Below are 24469 nucleotides of genomic sequence, written 5' to 3'. Positions count from 1 at the left end.
ATTGTGATTTTTTAATGGCTCATTTTTTTTTAATTTTTTTTATCAAAGATGTAATTTATTAGATGTGTCAGAAATCTATAACAACTAAGAAAGGGAGAGAAGCAGGATAGAGTTAATGAAAAGTTTACAATGTGAAAAAAGATAAGTTTTTATTCTGTGTTTTGAATGAATTGACTGAAGTTCTAACAGGTTCTTTAACATCCATAGTTGGTATTGTTACTTGGATTGCTAACCTAAATCTAACAATTCAAACTGATTGCTAGCTAGGCAAGCTACACTTAACAGTAAAAGGGCAATCAAGTTCATGAGGCTCTCACCTTTTGTCTGGGGAGAGTGGATGTATGGAGCCTTACCCATGCAAATATAGAAGCTGTTTTTACTAAAATAAAACCTCTATAATCCATCTGCTTGTCTATGATGTCTTGATAGTATCTAAATGCCACTTCTTTTGGTCAAGTGTATTGTTAGTTACAGGTAGATCATGATGTGTCATGGAACTGCTGGGTTTGACATTTATTTTATGGAATTCCAATTTTAGTATTTGCTTGGTACTGTTATGTGTCATGTCAGTTGGTGTTTTTTTTTTTTTTTTTTTTTTGATGAAATGTCAGTTGGTGTTTTGTATATGTTCGCTTCCATGCAATCATAATATTTATGCTCTTAATTTTAACTTGCTGTATTATTGAATGTAGCTTGGTGAAATGGATAGAGTGAGTGGAGCTTCTACTCTATTAAGTGATGAGGTGGGCATACATTTTTGTATATCAAATTCACTTTATTCCTATGCATTTTCTTGGCCAATATGTTATGTAATATACCTATCTGTTGAGCTTATTGAAGTGCACACAGTATCCAGTTAAGTAAACAGTATGGGTTAAAAACAAGACCTTTTGTGGAGACTCTTTTATAAGTCCCCAGAATAGTTGTGTATTTTTTTTTGAGTTAATCACTTATACACTGCCAGTGTAAGGTTTTTTTACACTGGCAACCAATTATATCTTTTAATTGTGCCATGTCACTGTAAATACATTTATTTTTTAACAGTGACATGGCACAATTAAAAGATAAATTGGTTGTCAGTGTAAAAAAACTTTACACCGATAGAGTATAGGTGATTAGCTCTTTTTTTTTTTTTTCCCAGAATGACAAGTTTGAATTTTTCCGAATCTCATTGCCCTCCTTGGTTGCATTTGGTGTATATATAAATGCAGTAATTTGTCTTTTCCAATAATTTGTGTATGATACAAAATGAATATGTTTTACCTTATTTTCTCTTCGTGTAAGTGTTTATTAAGATATTTATCTGTATTGGAACCAATACTCTTGGATATTTCAATTTGCTTCATGTATCCTTATTTGATACCTGAACTCTTGGATACTTTACCCATGCATGTTATGCTATCTTTAATTGCCTAAATGATTTGTGTTAAAAAGGATTTTCTTGAGCACCCCTTCTATTGTTTTCTATTTTATTTTAAATTTACTCTGCAACAAATAGATTTCTTCATACATGTGATTGTGCTTGACATTTTCCCCTAAACTTAATCTAGGTTTTTGCTGAATTGCAAAAGGCAAAGGAAGAGATTGAAAATTTGAAAGAAGAAGCACTTGCCAACAAAACTCACATGCTGCAGGTTCTTATTATTATTTTCAAACAAATTATATTTAATTTGTAATTCAACTAACTGGTTGTGTTTAAACTTTACACTGAAGTATAAGAGCATCTCTGAGGCAAATGAAGATGCTATGAAACAGATAGAAAAGGCTCATGAAATTTTTAAAACCGAGGTATTCTAGCATATTGAATCTTGAAATATTTTTTTCCATGTAATTGCTATTGTGCTTACATATTTTGTTTGTATTTTTTGTTAACAAAATAGGCTGACAATGCAAAGAAAGTTCTAGAATCTGAACTAAATTCACTTAGACAGAAGATGTTAGAGATTGAAAATGAATCTTGTTTGAAATATGAAGAAGTTGCTTCAGAAACTGTGGGAAAGGATGAGGCTCTTACATCTGCTATGGCTGAAATCACAAATCTTAAAGAAGAAATTTTAACTAAATCGTAAGTTTTATCATAGCTCTGCAGTGTTAAATTTTCTGCACGTTTGGTTTCACATTTCTTTCATTTTGTCTGCATGTAGTTCTCAAATTTCAGAAATGGAAATTCAGATCTCGGGTTTGAAAGAAAACCTGGAGATGGAGCATCAGAAATGGCGGGCAGCTCAAACCAATTATGAAAGACAGGTACATGGTTCTTGATATAGTAAAATATATTTACTTTAGGTTAAAATCTTATTTTTAGTCTATGTAATTTCACTTACTTTACCTTTTATTCCATATAGTTTTAAAATACACTTTTTTTGTTCATATACTCATCTTTTTCAATCCTTTTTAGTACCTATAGATTAAGATAAATCTTTTTATTTCTATACTTACAGTTTTTAATTCTCTTAATCCCTATCATTAATTTTTTTTTTGTAATGTCTTTTTTGTTGACGTGATAAAGATATTAATTTAACTTTTTATATTTGATCTCAAATTTATTTTATTAGAATTACTCTAAATTAGGTTCTTTGACGCATTGTGTTACTTTTGTACCTTCACTTGCGACATCCATTATTGAGACACCCACTTTCTTACTCTTACAAAATTGAAGACCTTTACTACATCAATACAAAACAGATACTTTTACAAAATATTAACAATAAAGACTAAAAAGATTAAGATCTGCAAATATATAAACTAAAATTTTTTTATCTTAAACTATAGGGTTAAAAATGATTGAAAAAGATAAGTATAAAGATTAAAAATGTCTAATTTAAACTATAGGGAATAAAAGGTGAAGTGAGTGAAACTATAGGGACAAAAAATATTTTAGCCTTTATTATATTAGATTGTTGCGTGAATTTAGTCGAATGTTGATTTTGCCAGGCTGTCTGATTTTTGAGCAATCTGACTTTAATTTGGTAGAGATTATAATATTTTGATTCCTGTTGCTGCAAATTATTTAGTAGATGTTGGGTTTTTCTTTTTTTGTTTTCTTAAATGTTCATTAACTATAATCATAAAAAAAAATATGCTCGTTGACTAAACTAGTTTTATTTTCTCTATAGTTCCTTTTCTTTGTCTCTGTTTTTCCCTGTTGTTTTGCCTTTATTGAGTATATTTTATCCTTTAACCTTTTATATTCAAATCACTTTCGTTCTCAAATAAATTATCTTCTTATGTCAAATAAATTAATTAGTCTTGGCTGCTTAATGTGCTTGGGAAAATGAAAGTCATGGTGAAATCCATTCGTTGTTGTTTGAATTGCTAACATCTGAAGATGTGAACATATTTTTTCTAAACAATTTTGGAAACTGTTGAAGATAACATATTGCATTATCTCTGCTTGTTATGATTTCTTTTCATTGTTTTTAATCTTAGATGTTTATTGTTCAGGTTGTTCTCCAGTCCGAAACTATTCAGGAGTTGACGAAAACATCTGAAGCACTAGCCCTGCTGAAGGAGGAGGCATCCGAATTACGGAAACTAGCCAATACTCAGAAAATTGAAAATGTAAAAAATTTCCTATTTAACCCCTGATTTATTTTTATTATCTGTTTCTTTTTCAATACTTTTAACACAAATACATTAGTTTTTGAGGTGCTTATTATTGTACCCCTTATGATTACCTGTTTTTGGTGTGATTTATGCTGTTTTTCTGGATTGCCATTAGATTAACATACTATATCTTCTGCTGCTTTGCCTTTTGGCTGTCATGCATTTTTAAAGGGATTCAAAAGCTTAAACCTAAGTGATATTTTCATATGAATTGTTTAATTATTGCTATTCAATGTTAGTGACACATGCTCAAGAATAAATGATTAGTTGTTTATTTCTTAAGTAATGAGTGTTGTTCTAAAAGAAGCATTATTGTATCACTATTATAGTGCAACAACAGGAAAATTATTTTGATATTTTTATGTATTTCTTGTTGAGTTGTTATTGATGTATTGCTTCATTTGTTATGTGTTTGTATTGTACTAGTTGTTATTTATTCCAATAGTTCTAGCTAATTAGGGAAACAAATCATGAAAAGATAAAAAGGAAACAAGTTAATGGATAATTTAGGTCATAATAAGATATTTTCATATATTCTAACAGTTCCCCTCAAGTTAAAGCTTACTAAGCTATAAGCATAATAGAAACCAAACAAGCCCTGAACTTAGAGGGAGAGTACCATGAGCAGAACAAACCCTCAATGGATGTGAATAGGGAGAGTCCAAAGAACAATGCGAGTTTCACAGTGTGCAGATTGGTTGAAAACTCCCGTGAAGTGCCATGGGTTAGCTGGAATGTTCATTGGTGTGCCATAGGTTAGCTTGGAACTCCATTGGAGTACCATGGGTTGGTTTGAAACTGATGGGAGCTTAGTCAGATGGTTTGCATCTATAAGAGAGAAGAAACCATCATCATTTATGAGGGTGAGAAAATAGGGTCACGTAAAATAAAAGGGAATAAAATCGCAAGACTTTCCCCACTTAAACATCACAAAGTTTCGTCATTTGAGCCGGTGAATAAAAGGGGAAACAAGGTTGGTTCGTATCACTGAGCAAGTAGCAGTTGTAAGTGGCCGTTTTTAACCATTATTCATCCTACTCAAAATGTGACATTAAACTGTGACACAACTTGTTATTTATAGCGGTACACTACTGCTCCACACTAGAGCATTGCAATTGCCCAGTTACATAATGCGATAAACTACTATGGAAGTTAGGTTATTTTAGATTTTGAGGTAGAAGAAATGATAAAAGATAAATAATTGCTGATTTGATAATAACCGAATATTAGCAAATTGGGGAAAAAATCATGATAAGAGTTCTAAAGTTGCCAAATTAAGGATACAACACAAAATAGTGGGCTTGTTGGAATTAAGGAGAAAGTTATTGATTTACAATTTGATGGAAAGCAACCTTAATTTTGATCAACCATAGCTCCATTTAGTTTTGGCCTCTTTGGGGGCTGCCTTAATTGGAACATCAAGGGTGGTGGTTTATTTCCACATAGACCAAGGATAAAGTTGATAAAAGCTTCGATAGATTGCATCTTACATGCCAAATTTTTGGAATTGAGTTAGGCCCCAAACACAAATTCTAAGATGGTATAGGAGCTTATCTTATATTAGAATTGTGAGAGCCTTAGAGATTAGAGAAATAAAGAATGAGAGAGACAGAGAAGGATTAACAGAGAAAAGGAAATTGTATTTTCGGTAAGTAAATCTGTAATACAATTATCCTATTTATATGTTTCAATAGCTTCAAAGGAAGCTATAGAAACATTGACCTGTTGAACAGGTAACCAAGCTAAAACTGAAATTAATTGACTGAAAGAATAACCCTATACATTGATATATCTAATACAATATTAAGGAGTAAAGATATACTCCAAAATCCCCCCGCAAGATCAAGTGGGGTGAGGCGAAGAGTCGACCAACTTGAGCTTGGTCCGAAGTTCACAAAACCGAGATGGAGACAATGCTTTAGTAAGAATGTCAGCATATTGGTCAATGGCTGGAACATGAACCACTTGAAGGAGATAGGCAGCAACTTTTTCATGAACAAAGAAGAGATCCAGCTTCATATGCTTGGTCCGAGCATGAAGTACTGGATTATGGGCTAATGCAACGGTGCTCATATTGTCACAATAAACAACAGGAGTATGATGGGAAACTTGCTGTTCAGAGAGTAAGGTTTGAATCCACATGACTTCAGCAGTGGCAAGGGCAAGACTTCTGTATTCAGCTTCAGTGCTAGAGCGAGCGACAACTGTTTGCTTCTTGGACCACCAAGAGATGAGATTGGGTCCAACGAAGATAGAAGCACCAGAGGTAGATCTTCGGTCATCAGGATTAGAAGCCCAATCAACATCATAGTATGCATGAATAGACAAAGGAGAGTTAGATGGAGCTGGTTGCAGATGTAATCCCAGGAACATAGTGCCTTTTAAGTATCGAAGAATGCATTTGACAGCAGACCAGTGTTGTTCAAGGGGATTGGACATGAATTGACAAACTTTATTGATGGAGAAGCTGATTTCAGGTCTAGTGATGGTTGCATATTGTAATGCACCAACCACAGATCTGTATAAGGACACATCGTGGAATTTTTCCGAACCTGTTTTAGACAATTTACACCCACTAATCATGGGTGAAGAGATAGGATTAGAGTTTTCCATGTTGGGGCGATTGAGGAGGTAACGAATATATTTGCTTTGAGTTAGGGTAAGTGAGCCATCATAGTTAGATTTAACCTCAATGCCAAGAAAATAATCTAGGCGACCAAGATCCTTGAAGGAGAAGGCTGAGTTGAGTTGGGAAATAATACTCTGTAGGACATAAGAATTATTTCCAGTGATAATAATGTCATCTACATAGACAAGAATGTAGATTACATGGTTGCCATGGGAATAAACCAATAGGGAAGGATCACACTTGCTGATCTGAAAGTTGAGTTGAAACAATGTAGCTTTAAGTTTATCAAACCAAGCACGTGGTGCTTGTTTAAGACCATAAATTGCCTTATGAAGTTTGCAGACTAGAGTCTTATACGATGATTCAAAACCTGGAGGTTGAGACATATATGAGCAGAGGGTGTAATGGCTGATGGTTGTCTTGGCTGAAGCAAAGATGGAAATTGCTACAGGCCATCAAGGCCAACAACTCCCATGAGGAGAGTCTCTTTAGTGTCCTGTGATTTAACCAAACAGAAAGTTGAGTGAAATTCAAAAAAGACATAATTATCTTTGCAGAATTGACTCACACTGATTAGATTTTTGGTAATATTGGGAACATAAAGAAGGTTATTGAGAGTAAGAGAAATGTGAGATCTGAAAGGGGAAGAAAACTCAGTTACACCTAAAGAGTTTATGGGAAGACCCTAGCCATTGGCAATGATGATCTGATCTGGCCCTTCAAAGGGAGTGAATTGCCGTGTATTTTGGGACATGTTGGTGACATGATTAGAAGCTCCTGAGTCTGGATACCACAGATTGGAACCAGGCGAAAAGGAAGTCATAGCCAACGCTGATGGTTGAGCTTGAAGGTTTCCAGTGGGGACAAGGTATGCCTGAGATGAGGTGGGGTTGGGTGGTCGAGAACCCAAAATACCATTGGAAAACCCAGTGGGATGCGTTGCAGGTTGTGAGTAAAAGGGAGAGGGAGTCTACCCAGGGGCTAGGTTGGCAGTTGAGTTGGTGGAAAAGGAATTGTCAAAGGGTAAAACTGGGACAAAATTGCTATCAAACCTGTAATAGCAAGAGGATGCAATGTGGCCATATCGGTGACAGACTTGGCATTGAATGCCAGCAAACTTGCCACGCCCTCGTCCATAGCGATCGTTGGATCGTCCACCACGACCATTCCGTGCACCAGCTCTGCCACCACGGAATGAAGCAAATTGAGAGTCTTGATGGGCAAGATTGGCTTGCGATTGCAACGTGGGGGAATTAGAACTTGAGGAGTTTTCAAGGATATTGGCAGAGATGAGGTTCTTTTTCTTGAATTTCTCAAGGCGCGATTCATGAGCAAGAAGGGTTTCGACTTCTTCTATTGACAGTTCATCAAAACGGTTGTTGATTAGAGAAACAAAGGACTTATATTGCTCCAGAAGACCGTCAAGAACAATATCAAGATGTTCTTTGGGGGAGACGGAATCACCAATGGCGGTGAGGGCATCGACCAGGGATTGAATTCGAAGAAGGTAATCGGAGATTGAACGATTGTTAAGAGTCGTGCTTTGGCATTAGTGTGCGCATGAAAATATGCATGGATCTTGTCCCAAATTTGGAAGGAAGATTTGCACCCAATGACTCGAGTGAGCATGTCCTTGGACATTGATGATTGTAACCAGGAAAGAAGAAACTGATCTTATTGTTCCCAAGCAAGATATTCTTCCGAAATTCGATTGGCATCTCTGTCAGAAATTGAAAGAAATTTTTGAGAAATTTGGGGATTGACCAAGAAATGGTGAAGACGGTGGCCTTTGATGTTAGGTTCAACTTGTTGACACCAAAGAAGATAGTTCTTCGTGTCTAATTTTTCAGAGATAGTGTGCGAGAAGGTGAGGGAAGGGGTTGAGGAGGGTTTGACCGGTGCAACATGAAAGTGGGGTGGTGATTGGGGAGGTATTGTTGAGGAAGACGATGGTGGTTCTTCAGCCATGAGAGGAGACAGACAGTGCAGTCAGGCAGAGAATGAGAAAGGTGGTAAGGATCGACAACTCTATGATACCATATTAGAATTGTGAGTCTTAGAGATTAGAGAAAGAAAGAATGAGAGAGACAAAGAAGGATTAACAGAGAAAAGGAAATTGTATAACTGGCTGAAAGAATAACCCTATACATTGATATATCTAATACAATATTAAGGAGTACAGATATACTCCAATATCTTAACAATTATGTTGGGCTTATCAGGGCACCCATTAACTAACTGTTATGGAGCCACTACAAATTTCCACTTTTTCATACTTCATTCTTTAGATGTCCAACCCTAAACATGAATGGAGTGTGTTGGAGTTCCCAAATGACTAGTGATAAGGCCATATTTGTATGAGTGGGAACAATTTTCACCTTACAAGCTGATTTTGTGGACTTAAGTTACACTCTGGCCAAATTAAGATGGTTTCAAAGCTTCTATATCCATTGTTGGGCCATTTGTGTTTGCCAAGTTCCAGGTCGGTAACCTTGGGTGTAAGTGGTCAAATGTAGCTTTAATCGTGATCACCTTAATCGGCCTTAGTTGCAACCTTTTTGGGGGTTGTCTTAATTGCAGCTTACCGGGCATTGGTTTTGTCCCTCATTGAATATAGATGACTTAAAAAAAGCTTATTAAGTTTGATCATTACTCACCTTAAAAGCAAGTTTATGTGGGTTGAGTTTGGCTGCAAAACCAAATTCTTGATTTGCATTATTTTAGGAACATGGTGATAAAATTGCCACCCATAGATCATGGAGGAGGGTATTATTATTGTTAGAAAAGCTATTAAGGTATCTTTTGTTCAACTTTTATAAAGTTGTTTCTTGTGTGTTATCAAACTTTAGGATTTCACTTTTTATCTCCATATGTAATCTTCTAATCATTATTGTTGCATATACATACATATATGTGTGTGTGTGTGTGTATGTTCAGATAAACTTGTTTAGTGTGAGTCGAATCACTCGAGCATTATTTAGAATAACTCTCAAACTTAATTTGGTATTAGAGCAAGTTGATCCTACTTTGGCACTATTCAAGGTTAACCACAGTCTTCTGTTGCCTTTTGTCCCCATTGGTCGTTGTCTCTATCTGGCAACCTTCGGATTTGGTGTGTATAGTGACACCCAACCCTAGTGGTTGCAAAAGAAAAAACAACCTCACGTTTCTCCATGCGCCTCCTCTTTGTGTGGTTAGATCAAGCACATGAATGTGTGTTTCATGCACTTCCTTGTTGTGACCAGAGTGATGCTATGACTTTTCAAGATGTTTGTCAACCCTGTCCTAGCCCCAAACCCAACCACTTTTTGTTTGTTTTTTTTTTGTCTTGTTTTGTTTGTTGTTTTTTTTTTCTTTTCTTCTATTTGTGTTTGGACAGCAGGCTTGAAAAGTTCCCTTTTTGGTCTTCTTTGGAACTCCCATGGTAACTTCAGAGAAACTAAATGGAAAAATCCATCTTTCCTGGGTAGCCTTTGTTGAGCTTTGGTTTGTTGGTCATGGTTAGATGATCATCTTTTCAAAAAGACAACAAAGATGTAGATACTTTTGAACAATGGAAGAGGTTGGATCTTCCAAACTTGAAAACAATTCCTCTTTGTCTTGTTTAGTTCAAAAAATAGTTAAAATTCTTTGGAGCAATAATGCAAAACAATATTATTATTCATATCTTTCTTCATTTTTATTCTCATTGAACATACTACATCTATCCATGTGTCCTCACAAACCACAACAAAATGATATAGCCAAAAGAAAGAATAAATATTTGGTTGAAATAGTATGTACAATATTGCTTAGTGCAAATGTTACTGTTCATTGCTGGTGTGATGCTATTCTTACATCTTGCTATCTCATAAATAGAATGCCTTCTACATCCATTGAAAATCAGATTGCTTACTTTGTTCTATACCCAAATGATGCTATTCTTACAGCTTGCTATCTCATAAATAGAATGCCTTCTACATCCATTGAAAATCAGATTGCTTACTTTGTTCTATACCCAAATGAACCCCTTTATCATGTGTCACATATTTTTGGTTATACCTGTTTTTGTCCATAGTTTGTCTCTAGGATTAGACACTCTTTGCCATGTCCATAAAGTGTGTTTGCCTCTGCATAATTTTATGAGTTGTTTTTCATATCATGAATAGAAGTATGACAAGTTTTAAATTACATTTCGTATGTTGGACAGAATGAACTAAATGCTAAGTGGGAACATGAGAAGGCACAACTGGAGAAGTCTAGGAATGATGCTGAAATGAAATACAATGAAATCAATGAACAGGTGACTGAAAAGATCTTTCATGGGTATTTTTTAGTACAAAAGGAAATTTTTTGCTGTATACTGTTGATTTTGTATATAGATGCTTATGTATTAAGTTCGTTTGCATAGCTTTATTATGATAATAATATATTGAATAAATGCTACATGATTGTTTCCTTAATGTCAAATTTTTTGGTCTCTAATTTGATTCATCTGTGAAATGGGTTGTTAATATTGTTAATGTTTTTTAATTTTTTTAATGTGACTGATATAGACATTACTTAAGATTTTCTCTCGGGTTGGATAATGTTGCTCCCTTTATGTTTTTTCCTTTATATTTTCTTGTTATAATTTCCCCTTTTTCTTTTATGGAGGATCATTTGTTCATCTGTGATCTGTCTTAATTATACCTTTTATAATCTGTTCAATTGCATTTGTTTCGGGGAAGTAGGAATGTATTTTTTGTCCATTTGCCATGGTGCGGAGATCATTGAATATTTTTATGTTGAGGAATTTTTTTGGCATAGTAGAACTCTATGTGACATCTTGTTTGCTTGCAGAAAAAAATTTAGTTACTAATGATTTTCTATCACATGTACTTATTTCCTCCTCCAATTCTGAATAATTATTATTTAATTAAATATTATTATGACTTCATATATCTAATACTGTATTGTAGTGTTAGTGTTTGCTATCATTCTAATGCATAATTTTGTCTACATTTTCCAGAATAAAATACTACATAGCCAACTTGAGGCTTTTCATATTCAATGGGCTGAGAAAGAGCGAAATGCTGCTGGTATTTCATCTGGAAGCAGTAGTGTGGATGCTTTTGGTGATGGTGGCCTCCAAAGCGTGATCAATTATCTCAGGCGTTCAAAAGAAATTGTAAATATCTGTGTCTTGCTAAATTCCCTTCTATTTGTATGTTAATCTCCCATTTATTTATTTGTAAGTTCATCTTCTGGTTATCTAATAATGCTTTTGTAATTTTACAGGCAGAAACAGAAGTTTCATTGTTAAAACAAGAGAAGCTGCGATTGCAGTCACAGGTAAAATTTTGTACTACTAGCGATTGAAGTTTAGAATTATTCATCCTGCCTTCATTTTTGAGTATTCATGATTAATATTTATATCAAGTTAATCTTGTATTCATATTACTAATTATTACCTAATATATTATTCCAAAGCACACCAGTTGTCTGACATGGGTAATAACTTTTCCCTTTCAATCTTCATATAATTATCTTTATGGATAGAGTTATCATCTATATCTCAACCAAGTCTCTTATCCAGTTGCACTTTCTCTGCTAATTTGAAGTGGTGATCATTATGATTGGTTTTGTGAGTGGGGGTGAGGATTTTGTTGTTATATTTTCTTGTCTTTTTTCTGTACAATGACTCCCATAAAAATTCCTAACTTTGGTTTCAAAGAGATTCGGTATCTCTTTACTGGTACTGGTGCCTGTCTATTGGGAAAAACCCAAGTCCAGCCAATCCTAGATCATTAAAAAGGGTCACCCACCATTTATCCACGTACCAAGCCCAATAGTGCTAGACGTGAGGGGGTGTATTGGGAAAAACCCAAGTCCCGCCGATCCTAGATCATTAAAAAAGGGCCACTCACCATTTATCCACGTACCAAGCCCAATAGTGTTGGACATGAGGGGGTGTATTGGGAAAAACCCAAGTCCCACATCGACTAGAGATTAGGCAATTGAATAGTATATAAGTGGAAAGCAACCCTCACCTTACAAGCCGGTTTTGTAGGGTTGAGTTAGGCTTAATCCACTATTCTAACATGGTATCAGAGCCATTTAGATCCACTTTAAAAATGGGTCACCCACCATTGATGCATGCCTCATAGGTGTGAGGGGGTGTATTGGGAAAAACCCAAGTCCCGCCAATCCTAGATCATTAAAAAGGGCCACCCACCATTTATCCACGTACCAAGCCCAATAGTGCTAGACGTGAGGGGGTGTATTGGGAAAAATCCAAGTCCCACATCGACTAGAGATTAGGCAATTGAATAGTATATAAGTGGAAAGCAACCCTCACCTTACAAGCCGGTTTTGTAGGGTTGAGTTAGGCTTAATCCACTATTCTAACACTGTCCTAGATGTGTTTGCTTTCTGGCACTAATTTAGAAGCTGCCTCTCACCTTCTGATGTTCACTGCCAAAAAAGAGCTAATATACTGTTTTGTTATTAAAAACCCAATGGTAACAATAGTCTTTTGTTTTTTCATGTTTTATGCCGCTAGCATTTGAAACTTGACTGGATATAAAAGACTGCTTTTGTATTATTTGTGTGTGGGAATGATCCCTGTTCATGTGAAAGGACCTTATAGATTAAACTTGACTATTTATTTCAGTTTCTTGTGACCACCTATGGATTTAGTGTATAATCGTCTAATCTTCTCAAATCTCTTGGTTCTCTGCAGCTTGACAGTGCTTTGAAGGCAGCAGAGTCTGCACATGCATCACTTGAAACTGAGCGTGCAAAATCTAAATCATTTTTGTTCACTGAAGAAGAGTTCAAAGCATTGCAGCTTCAGGTTGAGAATCCTATAATTGAAATCCACTTCTCTTCATTATCTATGACTTGTTTCTTGATGACATAATAAGTTAATGTTGTTCAACAAATGCTCTAATGATGTTATGTTCAATCAAGTAATGACCTGATTTTTTAAAATCATTTGTAGGTCAGAGAAATGAACTTGCTTCGTGAGAGTAACATGCAGCTAAGGGAAGAAAATAAACACAATTTCAATGAGTCTCAGGTATGTGGCTATGTCAATTACCTATTCCCATTTAATCTTATTTCAACATATGAAGTTCATAAAATATTTCTTTGTGATATGTAAAAAAAGCTTTTGTTCTCCTTCTCTTTCTTCCTCCTCTTCTATACTATTTCATGCTTCATCAACTTAACAGTGTTGACTTGTCATAAAACCAAGATGCAGTTTGTTAGTGAAATATATTTTGGTAAACATCTGTTGCATTGTGTGGTGTTTTCCTTGTTACTGATACACATAATTTTCTTGGCATAGAAATTGCGTGAACTAGCACAGAAGGCTAGAGCAGAGGCAGAGAACCTAGAGAATCTCCTGAGGGAAAGAGAAATCGAGCTTGAAGGCAATAAAAAAGAAATTGAAATGCTAAAAGTTGAAAAAGATCATCTCAATAACAGGGTTTCTGAGGTATTTTATTTTGAAACCTTGAAAACAAACATACTACAATGTATTACTGTGTCTTTTTTCTAATTTTTTTTTGTTTTATGTTGTTCAGTTGCTTGAAAAGAGTAAAAATGTTGATGTTGAGGATTATGATCGAGTGAAGAAGCTTGCTAGAGATATCCAGGTTGTTATATTAGCATGGATTGCTCATTTTAGTGAATTTAAGACATCATTTTCAACCTTGCAGTTGTCTAGCACAACCAATCAATTAATGCATGTTCCTTTTCTTATTTATACATGTTCCTAAGTTGGTGTGATTAGTAATTCAAGACTACTTGGTTATCAAACTTGGTCTGTCAATTTAAAATCTACCATGAACTCTTCTAAAAATTTTCATGCAATTCATTTTGAAGTGATGTTATTAAAAAACGGTTGTGGTGCTGCCTTGGAGGTATGGTGTGGCATTTTGGAGCCTCTACATTGGCCATTTCCAATATGGTGCCTGCTATTCATGTGGCATCCTTGTCATGTGCAGCGGTTAGGCAGAAATTGCAGACATTTGTCAAAAAAAGGAAAGGGTGGTTGTATGACCCGTCCATTGGCTTAAAAAATGTTTAAAAAGCCTAAAAAAAGACGATTTTGGGCCATGTAATCTGATCCAACTCAGGCCTAAAATGTTTTAAAAAGCCTCACAAAGTGTCTAGTATTCCTGATACTAAACGAAACACCCAACAACTAAGGTGATGACCATCTCTGCCGCTGCAATTACCATATCCAGTGGTGACGACCATCTCCATCTGCAATGACCATCTCTGACAAACTTGACTTCTCTTCCCATTCTCTGCATATCATTTTCCTGTTCTTTTAAATTCTATTTTCATTTGGTTGTGCTCTTCTTTCTCTGGTTCTACTCATTTCTTTTCTCCTTTATGTCCTTATTTTTTAATCTGTTTTTTCTCTGCTACTCAGTTCTATTATTCTATTATTTTGTTTTCCCTTTTATAATTCTTTTATTTAAAGGCCTATGTTTTTTTCCCTTCATTTTTCATACTTTTGATTATGATTGTTAATTCTTTTTTAAATTCAGCTATATATTTTCAGTATGTTTTCAATTTCTTTTATTTAATTGTAATTTTTTATTTATCATTTTTAATCACCATTAATTCTTTGATGGATGTTATGACATTGTTGTTTTGAGTCGCGTGATATTTTCTTGAAACTTTGTCTATGATTATGCTGTTTTCTTATTTTATTTCTTCTGTTTTTTATTTATTTTGTGTATATATATTATTTATTTATTTATTTGTCTGCCATGGCATCCACTGTAGATCGCCATGCCATCTGCCATATGTATATGCTGGGTATTTTGGCTTACTACCATAAGCTGCCATCTGTTATTGATAATTTTGTTTTGAAATTATATGCTATAATTGATATTCAAGTTGTTCTTTTTGGCTGTGTTTTTCCTTCCATTGTCTACTATTTCATCACTCCTTAAAGAAGAGTGAATGAAGCAATTCTTTGTTTTGTCAATCCTCTTATAAAGTAGTGTTTCAGGATTTTTTTGTTGTTAATTGCTGAACAGCATAAGAAGAGTACATATAATTCCAAAATTATAACTATTTGGAATACCACTGAAGCTATAATCAGATATAGCAGTTTTGAAATTGGCAAGAAATTTCAAGTTTTATTTTATATATGTCTAATTATATATGTAGAGAAAGAGACAGAATTGATTGATTTCTTATTTATTTTACTCAATTTGAAGTGAGATATCATTATCTTTTCTAGAATTTATTAATTTTATATTTTATTTCATCAGGATAAACTAAGAGATAGGGATGCTCAGATTGAGGAAATTAATAAAATTCTATCAGAAAAGCAGGATTGTGTATCACGTCTGGAGCAAGATCTTTCAAACTGCCGCCTGGAGCTTGCAGGGAAAGAGAAGAAAATTAATGACATTTTGCAGTCTGAGGTCTCTAGGATATACTCTACGTTTGCTGTTTTGAGAAATATTTTCTTTATTAACATTAGTTGTGTTTGATTAAAACAGGCTAGCCTGAAACTTGAATCGGAGAAGCATAGGAAACTGCTGGCTCAGTTTAAGGTGCATGGAGGTTCTTGTTTTGAAAAGTTGATAGAGTTCTCTGGATAACTGCATATTCCATTATATATATATATATATATATATATATATATATATATATATATATATATATTCTCATTGCTTTTTCTTTTGCCATCCTTATCCAGAAAAAGATTGATGTTTTGTCAAGGGAAAAGGATGACCTAGGGAAAGAGAACCAGCAACTTACTAAGCAATTAGATGAAATTAAACAAGGCAATAATCTTATTTTCCTAATCTCTCTCCCTTGCTGTCTATGTTTTTATTTGTTTCTAATCTGCAATTTCTGCTGGAGTTTATTGTTAAATTTTAATGGTGTATATCAGGGAAAAGGTCAACAAGTGATACACCTGGTGAACAAGCAATGAAAGAGGAAAAGGATACTCGAATACAGGTTCATTTGAAATAGTGGTTTTGATTGTTTATTTTTTCACTTTTTGGGAAATGACAAGTTGACAACCCACGTTGTCTTAATTTTACTTATTTTCTGTTTGCTAGATTCTGGAGAAACATCTTGAGAGATTGAGAGATGAATTAAAGAAGGAGAAGGAAGACAATCGTATAGAGCGAGGTAGACGTCTGAAGACTGAAAAGGCGATAAAGGACTCTTACAGTATTGTTGAACAGGTTTCCCCGTTACTCATATACTGTGATGCATGTTTAAGCTCCTTCAGTTTTACATCTGGTCTTAATAACATAGTGCAATGATGCAAATGCAATTCTTCTTTATAGTAGGATAGGATGAATGAAACTTTCATTTCCCTGGTTTTTACAATGTTTTTTATGAGTATTATCTTTTAGTTACATCATTATTTTTGGTTGCGGAAGAGACTGAATGTAAAAACTGTAAGGGAGAGGTGAGGAGGTAGGAAAGAAAGGTTTCTGTAAGCTCAGAGTGAAGGAATTTGGCCTTCAAATTTGCCTAACACATTTCGTCCTCCCTGACTGTTACTCATAATTCACTTATATTAGTTTGGTTGAGGAGTTACTATTAAGCTTATTCTTCTACTCTAATTTCTTGTCCAGTTCTTCAACTATATGATTATGTATTTTCTTCTCTCCTTTTATTGATTTATTTTACTCAGGAGAAAACAAAATTTATTAATGAAATCGAGAAGCACAAGAAGTCTCTGAAAAGGTTGTCTGATGAAGTTGAAAAGCTCAAGGTTGTTATTGGCAATCTTCCTGAGGTAATGATTCAAAACAGTGGTTTATTGTGCAATCTAACTAATGTTGAGCATATAGACATGGTTTAGCCTCCAGGGATTATTTTTTATTTTGTTCTGAGCCCTCACTACATTTGAGCCAATTGTTCATAAGCAGAAAATTTTATCTGCCTTTTTTTTTGTATAATTTTTCTTAGGGTACGAATGTGGTTCAACTTCTTTCTAGATCCAATGTTGATGACTTTGCTGCTCCTTACCTATCTGCTGTGGAAACTTTTGAAAAGGAAGCTCAGTCAGTATTTCGTGAGTTTGGAGGTCGTGGTAATCTCGGAGAAATAGCAACAATTACAGATAGTTCAGCGGCTGCTACAGGTTATTTCATTTATAATGTTGTGCAAATCAAGTTAGCTAAATATTGAAAGAGTGTAGATTAAGGATTTTAAACAGAATGCAGTTTTCAATAATTACTCATAGTGGTTCTCTAAATAATCTAACCTTGTACCGCTGGCTATATTAATGGAGTGGCTACAATATGGCAGGTTCTCTTGTCCATGCTCCATCCCAAAGCATTGTATCTCAGGCTGCCCCTGGAGCAAGTGTTTTACGACCTAAAGCCCCTGAAGAAAGTGAAAAAAGACTAGCATTGCCCAAAGCTAGTAGTATTGAAACACGTAGAGCAGGTAGGAAATTGGTCAGGCCTAGACTAGTAAGAATTAATGAGCCCCAAGGTGACACAGAAATGTCTGATGCCGAAGGAGCAGGCAGCAAGCCTGGGCCATCTAGTGACACAGAAACAGGTAGTTTTGCTCAATCATCGATTCGTAAGCGAGTTGCTCCTACCTCCACTTCTGAATTACGTGAAGAAGCAGTTGCGTCAGGTGAGATGAACTCCGAAGCACCTGTGTTGAAGAAGTCAAAAGGATCAGAGTCCCCAGAAGAGAGTACAGAAGAACAACCTGCTGCAACTCTGGAATTTACTGGCAGTCAGCCTATCACTGAAGAATTATTTGATAGTAGTGAGTTGCCAGAAGGCCAAAATGAGGAAGTCAGTGAAGCTCATACTGAAGATGGTGAAATTGCTGTTGGGAAGGATGACGAATCTGAAGATCCACAACCGTTGGATGGTACGAGTCAAGAGGAATTCCAAGGTGAGAGGACTGGAAATTTAGAAGAGAATGCAGATCAAGCAATTGATACAAAAATGCTATCGGATGAGATTCCAAGTGAACACACCGAGTCAGACAACCAGCAGTCAACATTGGCACCAAGTAGTGATAGAGAAGAGGGAGAATTGTTGCCAGATAATGTAGATGTTGAGGGTGAGTTGTCAAACATGGTGGAAAATCAAGAATCCAGGGAAGGTCAATCTGAGTCTGCTGCAACACCTGAACGTTCCCCAGCCAGGGTTGATGATGAAGACTTGGAGGCCGGTGAGATAAATTCTCCTGAGCTTTCATGTGATGATAAGAATGATGAGAGTGAGTTGGTTGAGGAGGCTGGTGATGGTGCCGACAAGTTAATTGACGTTAACGAACCAATATCAGTTGAGAGCAATCAAGTGGCTGTTGTTGCGAGTGAGGGTGCTACTTTGTCAAGTGCTGCAGAAAGTAGTTCTTCTAAAGTGAACTTACCTGTTCCAAAGCCCAATGAAACAGAAGAGGCAAAGCAGGCATCACCCATTAGCAGTACTTCAACGACCATCAATTTGTCAGAGAGAGCTCGAGAAAGGTCTCAAATGAGACAGGCTGGGTTGGTTCCTTCCCTTCCTAGACCTCGTGGTGGAAGACTTGGTAATCCTCCCCGTGGTCGGGTTGCTCGTGGTGGTCGAGGAGGAGGCCGCAGACCTCTTCCACCCGCTCCTGGTCCAGAATCATGAACAACAAATTGTGTGGCAGACGGTTAATAAAGTTATTTTACTTGACTAGACTTGTTGTAAACTTGTCTCCCTTGATACTGACAATGACAGTATAGACTAGTGAGTACTGAGTAGGTGTAAATGGGCGACCAGTAATCGTCGTGTAAATACAATTTTGCTTTGCACTCGTTTCTCCTGCCTAACTAATTTTGACTACGTTATCATCATGCGGGAATGGTCATTTTATTTAACATTCATTTCATGTTACCAATGTTACTTTAAACTCATTTCATAGAAGATTTATGGGCATATTGAAATTCGTTACATGGAATTAGATAAAACAAAAACAAGTACTCGCGTTTCTCATAAATTTGCTTAATGATAATTTAAGTCCCGTTATCCATACAAATCAGGTCTACATGTTTAGAAATGTTAGCTTTACGAATTTATATGCTTCAGATATTTTACAAGTGTAGAATAATATCATCAACAAAAAATGGGAATGTGGAAGACTTAATTATGATTTTAGTTTTGATAAAATGAACAAGTTCTTTTATTTTGTTTTTTTGTAAAAGTTTATTATTTTTCATTTCTCTCAATTTAGAATTATTATTTAGTCTATATTATTATATTAATATTTTTAACAAGTTTGTTTATTAAAAAAGTTATGAAATCATTTTATGTGGTACTTAATGATGTTATGTTTGTTTGTGACGCCTTTAAAATTTTGTATATATTTTTAAAATGTTATTTATCTTAAATTATTGAAAGTGATAAAAAAAGGTTATTTTAGATTTTAAAGAGTGAAACTTAAGAAAAATATTTTACAGTAACTAAAATTAAAATTTATTTGTTTTTCAACGATCAAAATTATTTTGAAGAAAAATATTATTGGACATTTTTAAGTTGATATATAACATTGAAAATTTAATATTTTACCTTAAACTACTGAACTTAGTGTTGCAGTCATGTATTATAAATGCATGAAAAAATGATTTTAACCTGATTATTTATGAGTTGCAAGATCCTAAATATGTTATGAGAAATTTTGATTAAAATACACTTTTAGTCCTTATAATTTTTTTTAATTGGTCTGTTCTTTTTATAAAGACTAGTAAGTAGAAAAAGAGATATTTCAGATCCCTCTATTATTTCTGTTTTAAAATAATAGTTAAAAAAAATCAAGATTTGAAAATAAATAATGATATACATCAGTGAGTGAGTATTTTTTCTTATTTTAAAGTAAATAATTTTAAAAAATATCTTATTTAAGAGAAAAACTTTCCTATAAAAAAAGAGTTGTTCGATTTGATAGCAATATCTTTGAACTGTAGATTTAGTCGATTTTAATATTTATATTTGTGGTCACTCCCAATGTCTTTGAGGTGGCAACACATTGGACAAGGACTTTACGCTGACATGGATTTTTTTTTTCATCCCATTAAAATTTGTGTAAGACGTGGTCCTCAAATAATTAATTGACATTGACAACAATGATAACCTAACAAAGAAAACAAACAACAAAAAACAAACTCTGACCTATTCCTCAAAAGTTGTAACAAAGACAACAACGCTTTAACTCATCACTCCGAACCTTATGGTATCCCAAAACCGATACCATTTCTATGATTCAATACGAGAAAAAATCTTTTTCTTTTTTTTTGCATGTTGATGTGATTGTAAAATCATTTTGGTGATTCGATTTTTAAACTGCACGTTTAGATCTTGATTGATGTTGCTGCGAGTTTAGTTGTGTGGTTTGTTGAGTTCGATAGGGTTCTGTGCATGCACCAATATGATTATTTGTAGTACTAGAGTATGCATGTGTTGTGGGGGGATTAATGCATGCTTAGCTTTATGGTATTATGGATAATATTGATGGTGTGTGATGTTATCGGCTGATACATTGGCAATGTTGTACTTTTCGAACATGTGTAATGTTTCATCAATTGACTTTGATATATATCGTTTAGATAAATTTCTTGTTAAATATATAGGAAAAGAATAAAGAGGAAAAAAATAAAGATATTAATTTTTTTATAAATTAAAATTAATTTATATAAAAGTCAATTTTGAAGGTAATGTTCTTTGTTATTGAGTTAGGTTTCGTAATCGCATAACTTACAAAAAAATGTTGCAATATGCGTGATTTTGAGAGCTCTTGATTCCGAAATATTGGTAGACTTGACATGTTAAACCTTTCTTAAATATCTTAAAAGTTTGTTAATTATAGTACTCTTTAGATTTGACGTTTTAATTGTTCCACTTCACAACATTTCATATAATGATACTTGACACAATTTTTCATTGGTCAAAATCTTTAACCAGTTAAAACCCTCTGTGAATAACTCTATGAAATGTCTGATTGCCTTTAAGATCATCGACTGTCCCTACAAACTAATGTAAATTTTTTTAGTGTGTTTTATCCTTATTCACGCAATTTTGGAAAACTTTTCAAAAGGTCATTTATTCTTAAATTCTCCAAGTCAAATACACTTAACTATGGAATTTTTAAGTGATAAGCTATTGAAAAGTAGATGTATATTGTTAGTATAGGTAGTACTAATTAATTCATTTAAGTCATCCTTAACTATACAATCTCACACATGTACAACCTATAGATCCCTCTCATTCTAGTGTGTTCAGGATGTTACAAGTCACTAACTTCCACTTAGTTCGTCTCCAAACCACATCGTACTAGGAGAGTGAACCTACTTTGATATTGTTCTCACCTGAAGTTGGTCTGATGTCGACCTCTTCGGCAAGGTTGATGAGTCTCTTCTACTCCCGTAAGTTGGATGCTCCAAGGTGGAGGTGGTACCCATAAAAGAGACTCCAATGCGTAAGTTAGTTCCTGTAGGTGTGCGTGTTTCATATATATAGTGTACGTACCTTGATGCTAATTAGGATTTTTCCCTTATACGAATATTTCGTAAGATATGATGAGATTGCGCACTTATCTTTTTATGTTAAATTATGATGCAAATTCTAGAAAAGAAAAAGAAAATTCTAGAAATATAAGATAAGTATAAGTCTCTAGAAAAAACTAAAAGAGTGTAGAGACTTGAAGAGTCTAGAAAATTCTAGATATTTCCACCATCATCTAGAGATAGAGCACCATGCCTATAAATAGGAAAATTGGTACTTCATTGTAACAACAACAACAATAACAATTACCACCACTTCTAATACTCTCTAAATACAAATAAGTTTCTATTATTCCACCAACTATTCCCTTGACAACTATTATCTTATCTGTTGAAGAATGGCTTAATCTTTGGCCAATGTGATTGGGTGGTTTTGATGTCGAGGTGAGTCTCAATGAATGATGTTGGTACAATATCGCACACCCGACGTTACCGACCTGACGTGGATGGTACACTAGCTCCCCGAGCTCTATATGCTTGTGACAGGCCGGGGAGCTTACTCAGGTTGCGAGGGGAGGTGTTGCGGCTTTTCATTTCTCAATCTTGTAGATTAAATACCACGTGTCTTCCAAGGGGCGCTTCTTTTCTCGAAGCGATGTCTCGTGACATCAAACAACGACGACTGTAATAAAGGGTGACGACTCATAATGATGGGTTGCACCCTATCATTATGAGCCTTATTTAATAGGGTCCATCCCTCAATATTTTTGTCGTTTTGTGGCTTTATGTCCCTCATGCCATTTTCATTTACTCACATTCCCTACTATTTCTCACATAGCCTTCTTCGACTTGCTCCCTCTGCTCTCTCTTGTCCGAGTTATTTTTTTTAATCGCACCGCGTCCTCTAGTCACCATTTTTGTCCTTGCTTCATCCTTTCATTTCACGCAGGTACCTTTCCCTCCCTTTTCTTAGTCTAATTCGTAGGCATTTTGGTCATGTCACTTCCTTCTGGTTTTGGCCTCCCAGCCTTGAATGAAGTAGTAATAATGGGGGAAGAAGTCGCCGTTGGCGACAACGATAACCATAAGAAGAAACAGGGTGGGAATAATAGGAAAGACTCCCACCCTGGTATCTCTGTCGTTGAGTATGAATGGGTTAGAGGTGACGTGGGCGAGTTCGAGAGTAGGTATAGGTTCTTCCTTGAAGTCAATGCCCTTTGGAAATCCTTGATGATCTATTCGTCAGTCATTTCTAACCTCATTCGAGTCGAGCCCTGTCAACCCGACGAGTGTGTCTTTATGTCGGATACTGCAAACGCTCATTTCTTTTATATGTATCATTACTTTTTTAGGGATCTCAGTGTCTCCTTTCCCTTTACTTCTTTTGAGTGTTCATTTCTTAAAAACATGTTGCCCGCTGCCAACTTCACCCCAATAGGTTGGGTTTCCTCCGAGCCTTTCAAATTTTATGCTCGACTTTAGGGATAAATGTGTCACTGCCCAAATTTCTTCACTTCTACCAATTTAAGTTGGGTGAGCCTCCTCTAGGTTGGGTGTCTCTAAGTTGTAGCAAGGTTGGAGGGTTATTTCAGTTGTACTCCCAATCTTATAAGAATTTCAAGAAGGAGTTTGTTAGGGTCTGACCTATCATTACTGACATGGCTAATGAAACCGTCTTCCACCTCGACGGGAGTCGAGGTTTCCTTTCTTTTGGCAGGAAGTCCTGTCAAGTTTAATGGCTTCCTCGATCTTAGTTTATCTGCTTCTGACAAGGCCGATATAGCCTAGCTTTAGGAGTTACCTCAACCCTTGGTTAGCAAGATCATCTTGTCTCTTGCTGATTTGACGAACAAAGATAAAGGTCTGGAGAGTGAGTACTTTATTGTTAAGTCTAGTAGATTTATATGTTTGTTTGCTATGTTTCTCATGGTTGTTTTGTTATTTTCTTTTTACAGGGTTGATAGGGAAAAACAAATGGCGTGAGCTGAAGGCCAAATTCAACATCGAGGAGAAAAAGATCCCCGATGTTGAGGAAGATTAGGGTAACCTCCTACCTCGTCATAAGAGGAAAAGGAAGGCCCCATAAGCTGAGAAAGAGGTAGTTACCAAAGCTATGGCAACCTCTGAGATAATGAGGGGCAATTATTGATTTGACCTTGAGTCCACCAAGCTCGGCAATGGATGCACCCGCAGGTGGCGACCAACAGGAGACACTTATGTCAACACCGCTTGTCGAAGAGGTAAGTGTGAGTTAGACTTAGAGATAAGGGTTTTGGTGTTGTTTTGTTTGGTATTGGTTGACTTTGCTATTGTTCTCTTTGTGCAGTGGTTATCACGTCGATCTCGGCTGATTTGTCTATGGTCACTAGGGTCGATTGTGAGGGTCCTTCATCTAATGTTCCACCATCAAGCTCCCTTCCCCGATCTCGCTGTATATATCAGAGGTTCGATATAATTCATCCTCTTGGTAGGTTGGACCACGTCAGCATGTCTCCTAACGTGACTTCCTTGTGGAAACTCAATTTGACCGTGAAGGAATTCTACAAGGAAGATCTTGTCAATGTGGTTGATAAGGCCATGATTGAGATGGTGGGGACAATCCAGCAGCTTGATTTTGTCAAAGTATTTATGCAGAGGTCCATTGTGATAGTATACCACTAGAGACGGAAGTGGCAAAAGCATCAAGCTGATTTGGGGAAGGACCATGCTGAGCTCTAGGTTACAAGGAGAGACTTGGAGAAAATTCATAAGTTTTTCACCATTGAGGTGAAAGCCAACAA

The 24469-nt window shown here is 35.4% G+C and overlaps 1 protein-coding gene across 1 annotated transcript in view; it reads left to right on the top strand.

The window, feature by feature from the left end:
• Positions 1-19079, top strand: part of LOC109790978 (nuclear-pore anchor) — a 42773-nt gene extending 23694 nt beyond the window's left edge. Inside the window, exons 28-48 of the mRNA XM_083064996.1 lie at positions 693-743; positions 1551-1634; positions 1714-1788; positions 1881-2065; positions 2145-2247; positions 3445-3561; positions 10425-10517; positions 11226-11384; positions 11495-11548; positions 12939-13052; positions 13200-13277; positions 13548-13697; positions 13786-13857; positions 15496-15651; positions 15730-15783; positions 15930-16017; positions 16128-16195; positions 16300-16428; positions 16887-16991; positions 17165-17339; positions 17507-19079. Coding sequence (XP_082921122.1) covers positions 693-743; positions 1551-1634; positions 1714-1788; positions 1881-2065; positions 2145-2247; positions 3445-3561; positions 10425-10517; positions 11226-11384; positions 11495-11548; positions 12939-13052; positions 13200-13277; positions 13548-13697; positions 13786-13857; positions 15496-15651; positions 15730-15783; positions 15930-16017; positions 16128-16195; positions 16300-16428; positions 16887-16991; positions 17165-17339; positions 17507-18843 — 3447 coding nt within the window. The 3' untranslated portion in view covers positions 18844-19079. The remainder of the gene's footprint in view (positions 1-692; positions 744-1550; positions 1635-1713; positions 1789-1880; positions 2066-2144; positions 2248-3444; positions 3562-10424; positions 10518-11225; positions 11385-11494; positions 11549-12938; positions 13053-13199; positions 13278-13547; positions 13698-13785; positions 13858-15495; positions 15652-15729; positions 15784-15929; positions 16018-16127; positions 16196-16299; positions 16429-16886; positions 16992-17164; positions 17340-17506) is intronic.
• The last annotated feature ends 5390 nt before the right edge of the window (positions 19080-24469 follow it).

This window comes from Cajanus cajan, chromosome 10 (assembly GCF_000230855.2).
Source record: "Cajanus cajan strain Asha chromosome 10, NIPB_CcT2T_4, whole genome shotgun sequence".
Lineage (NCBI taxonomy): Eukaryota > Viridiplantae > Streptophyta > Magnoliopsida > Fabales > Fabaceae > Cajanus > Cajanus cajan.
Note: the sequence above shows the minus strand (reverse complement) of the source record. Positions and strands in the feature narration are given on the sequence as shown.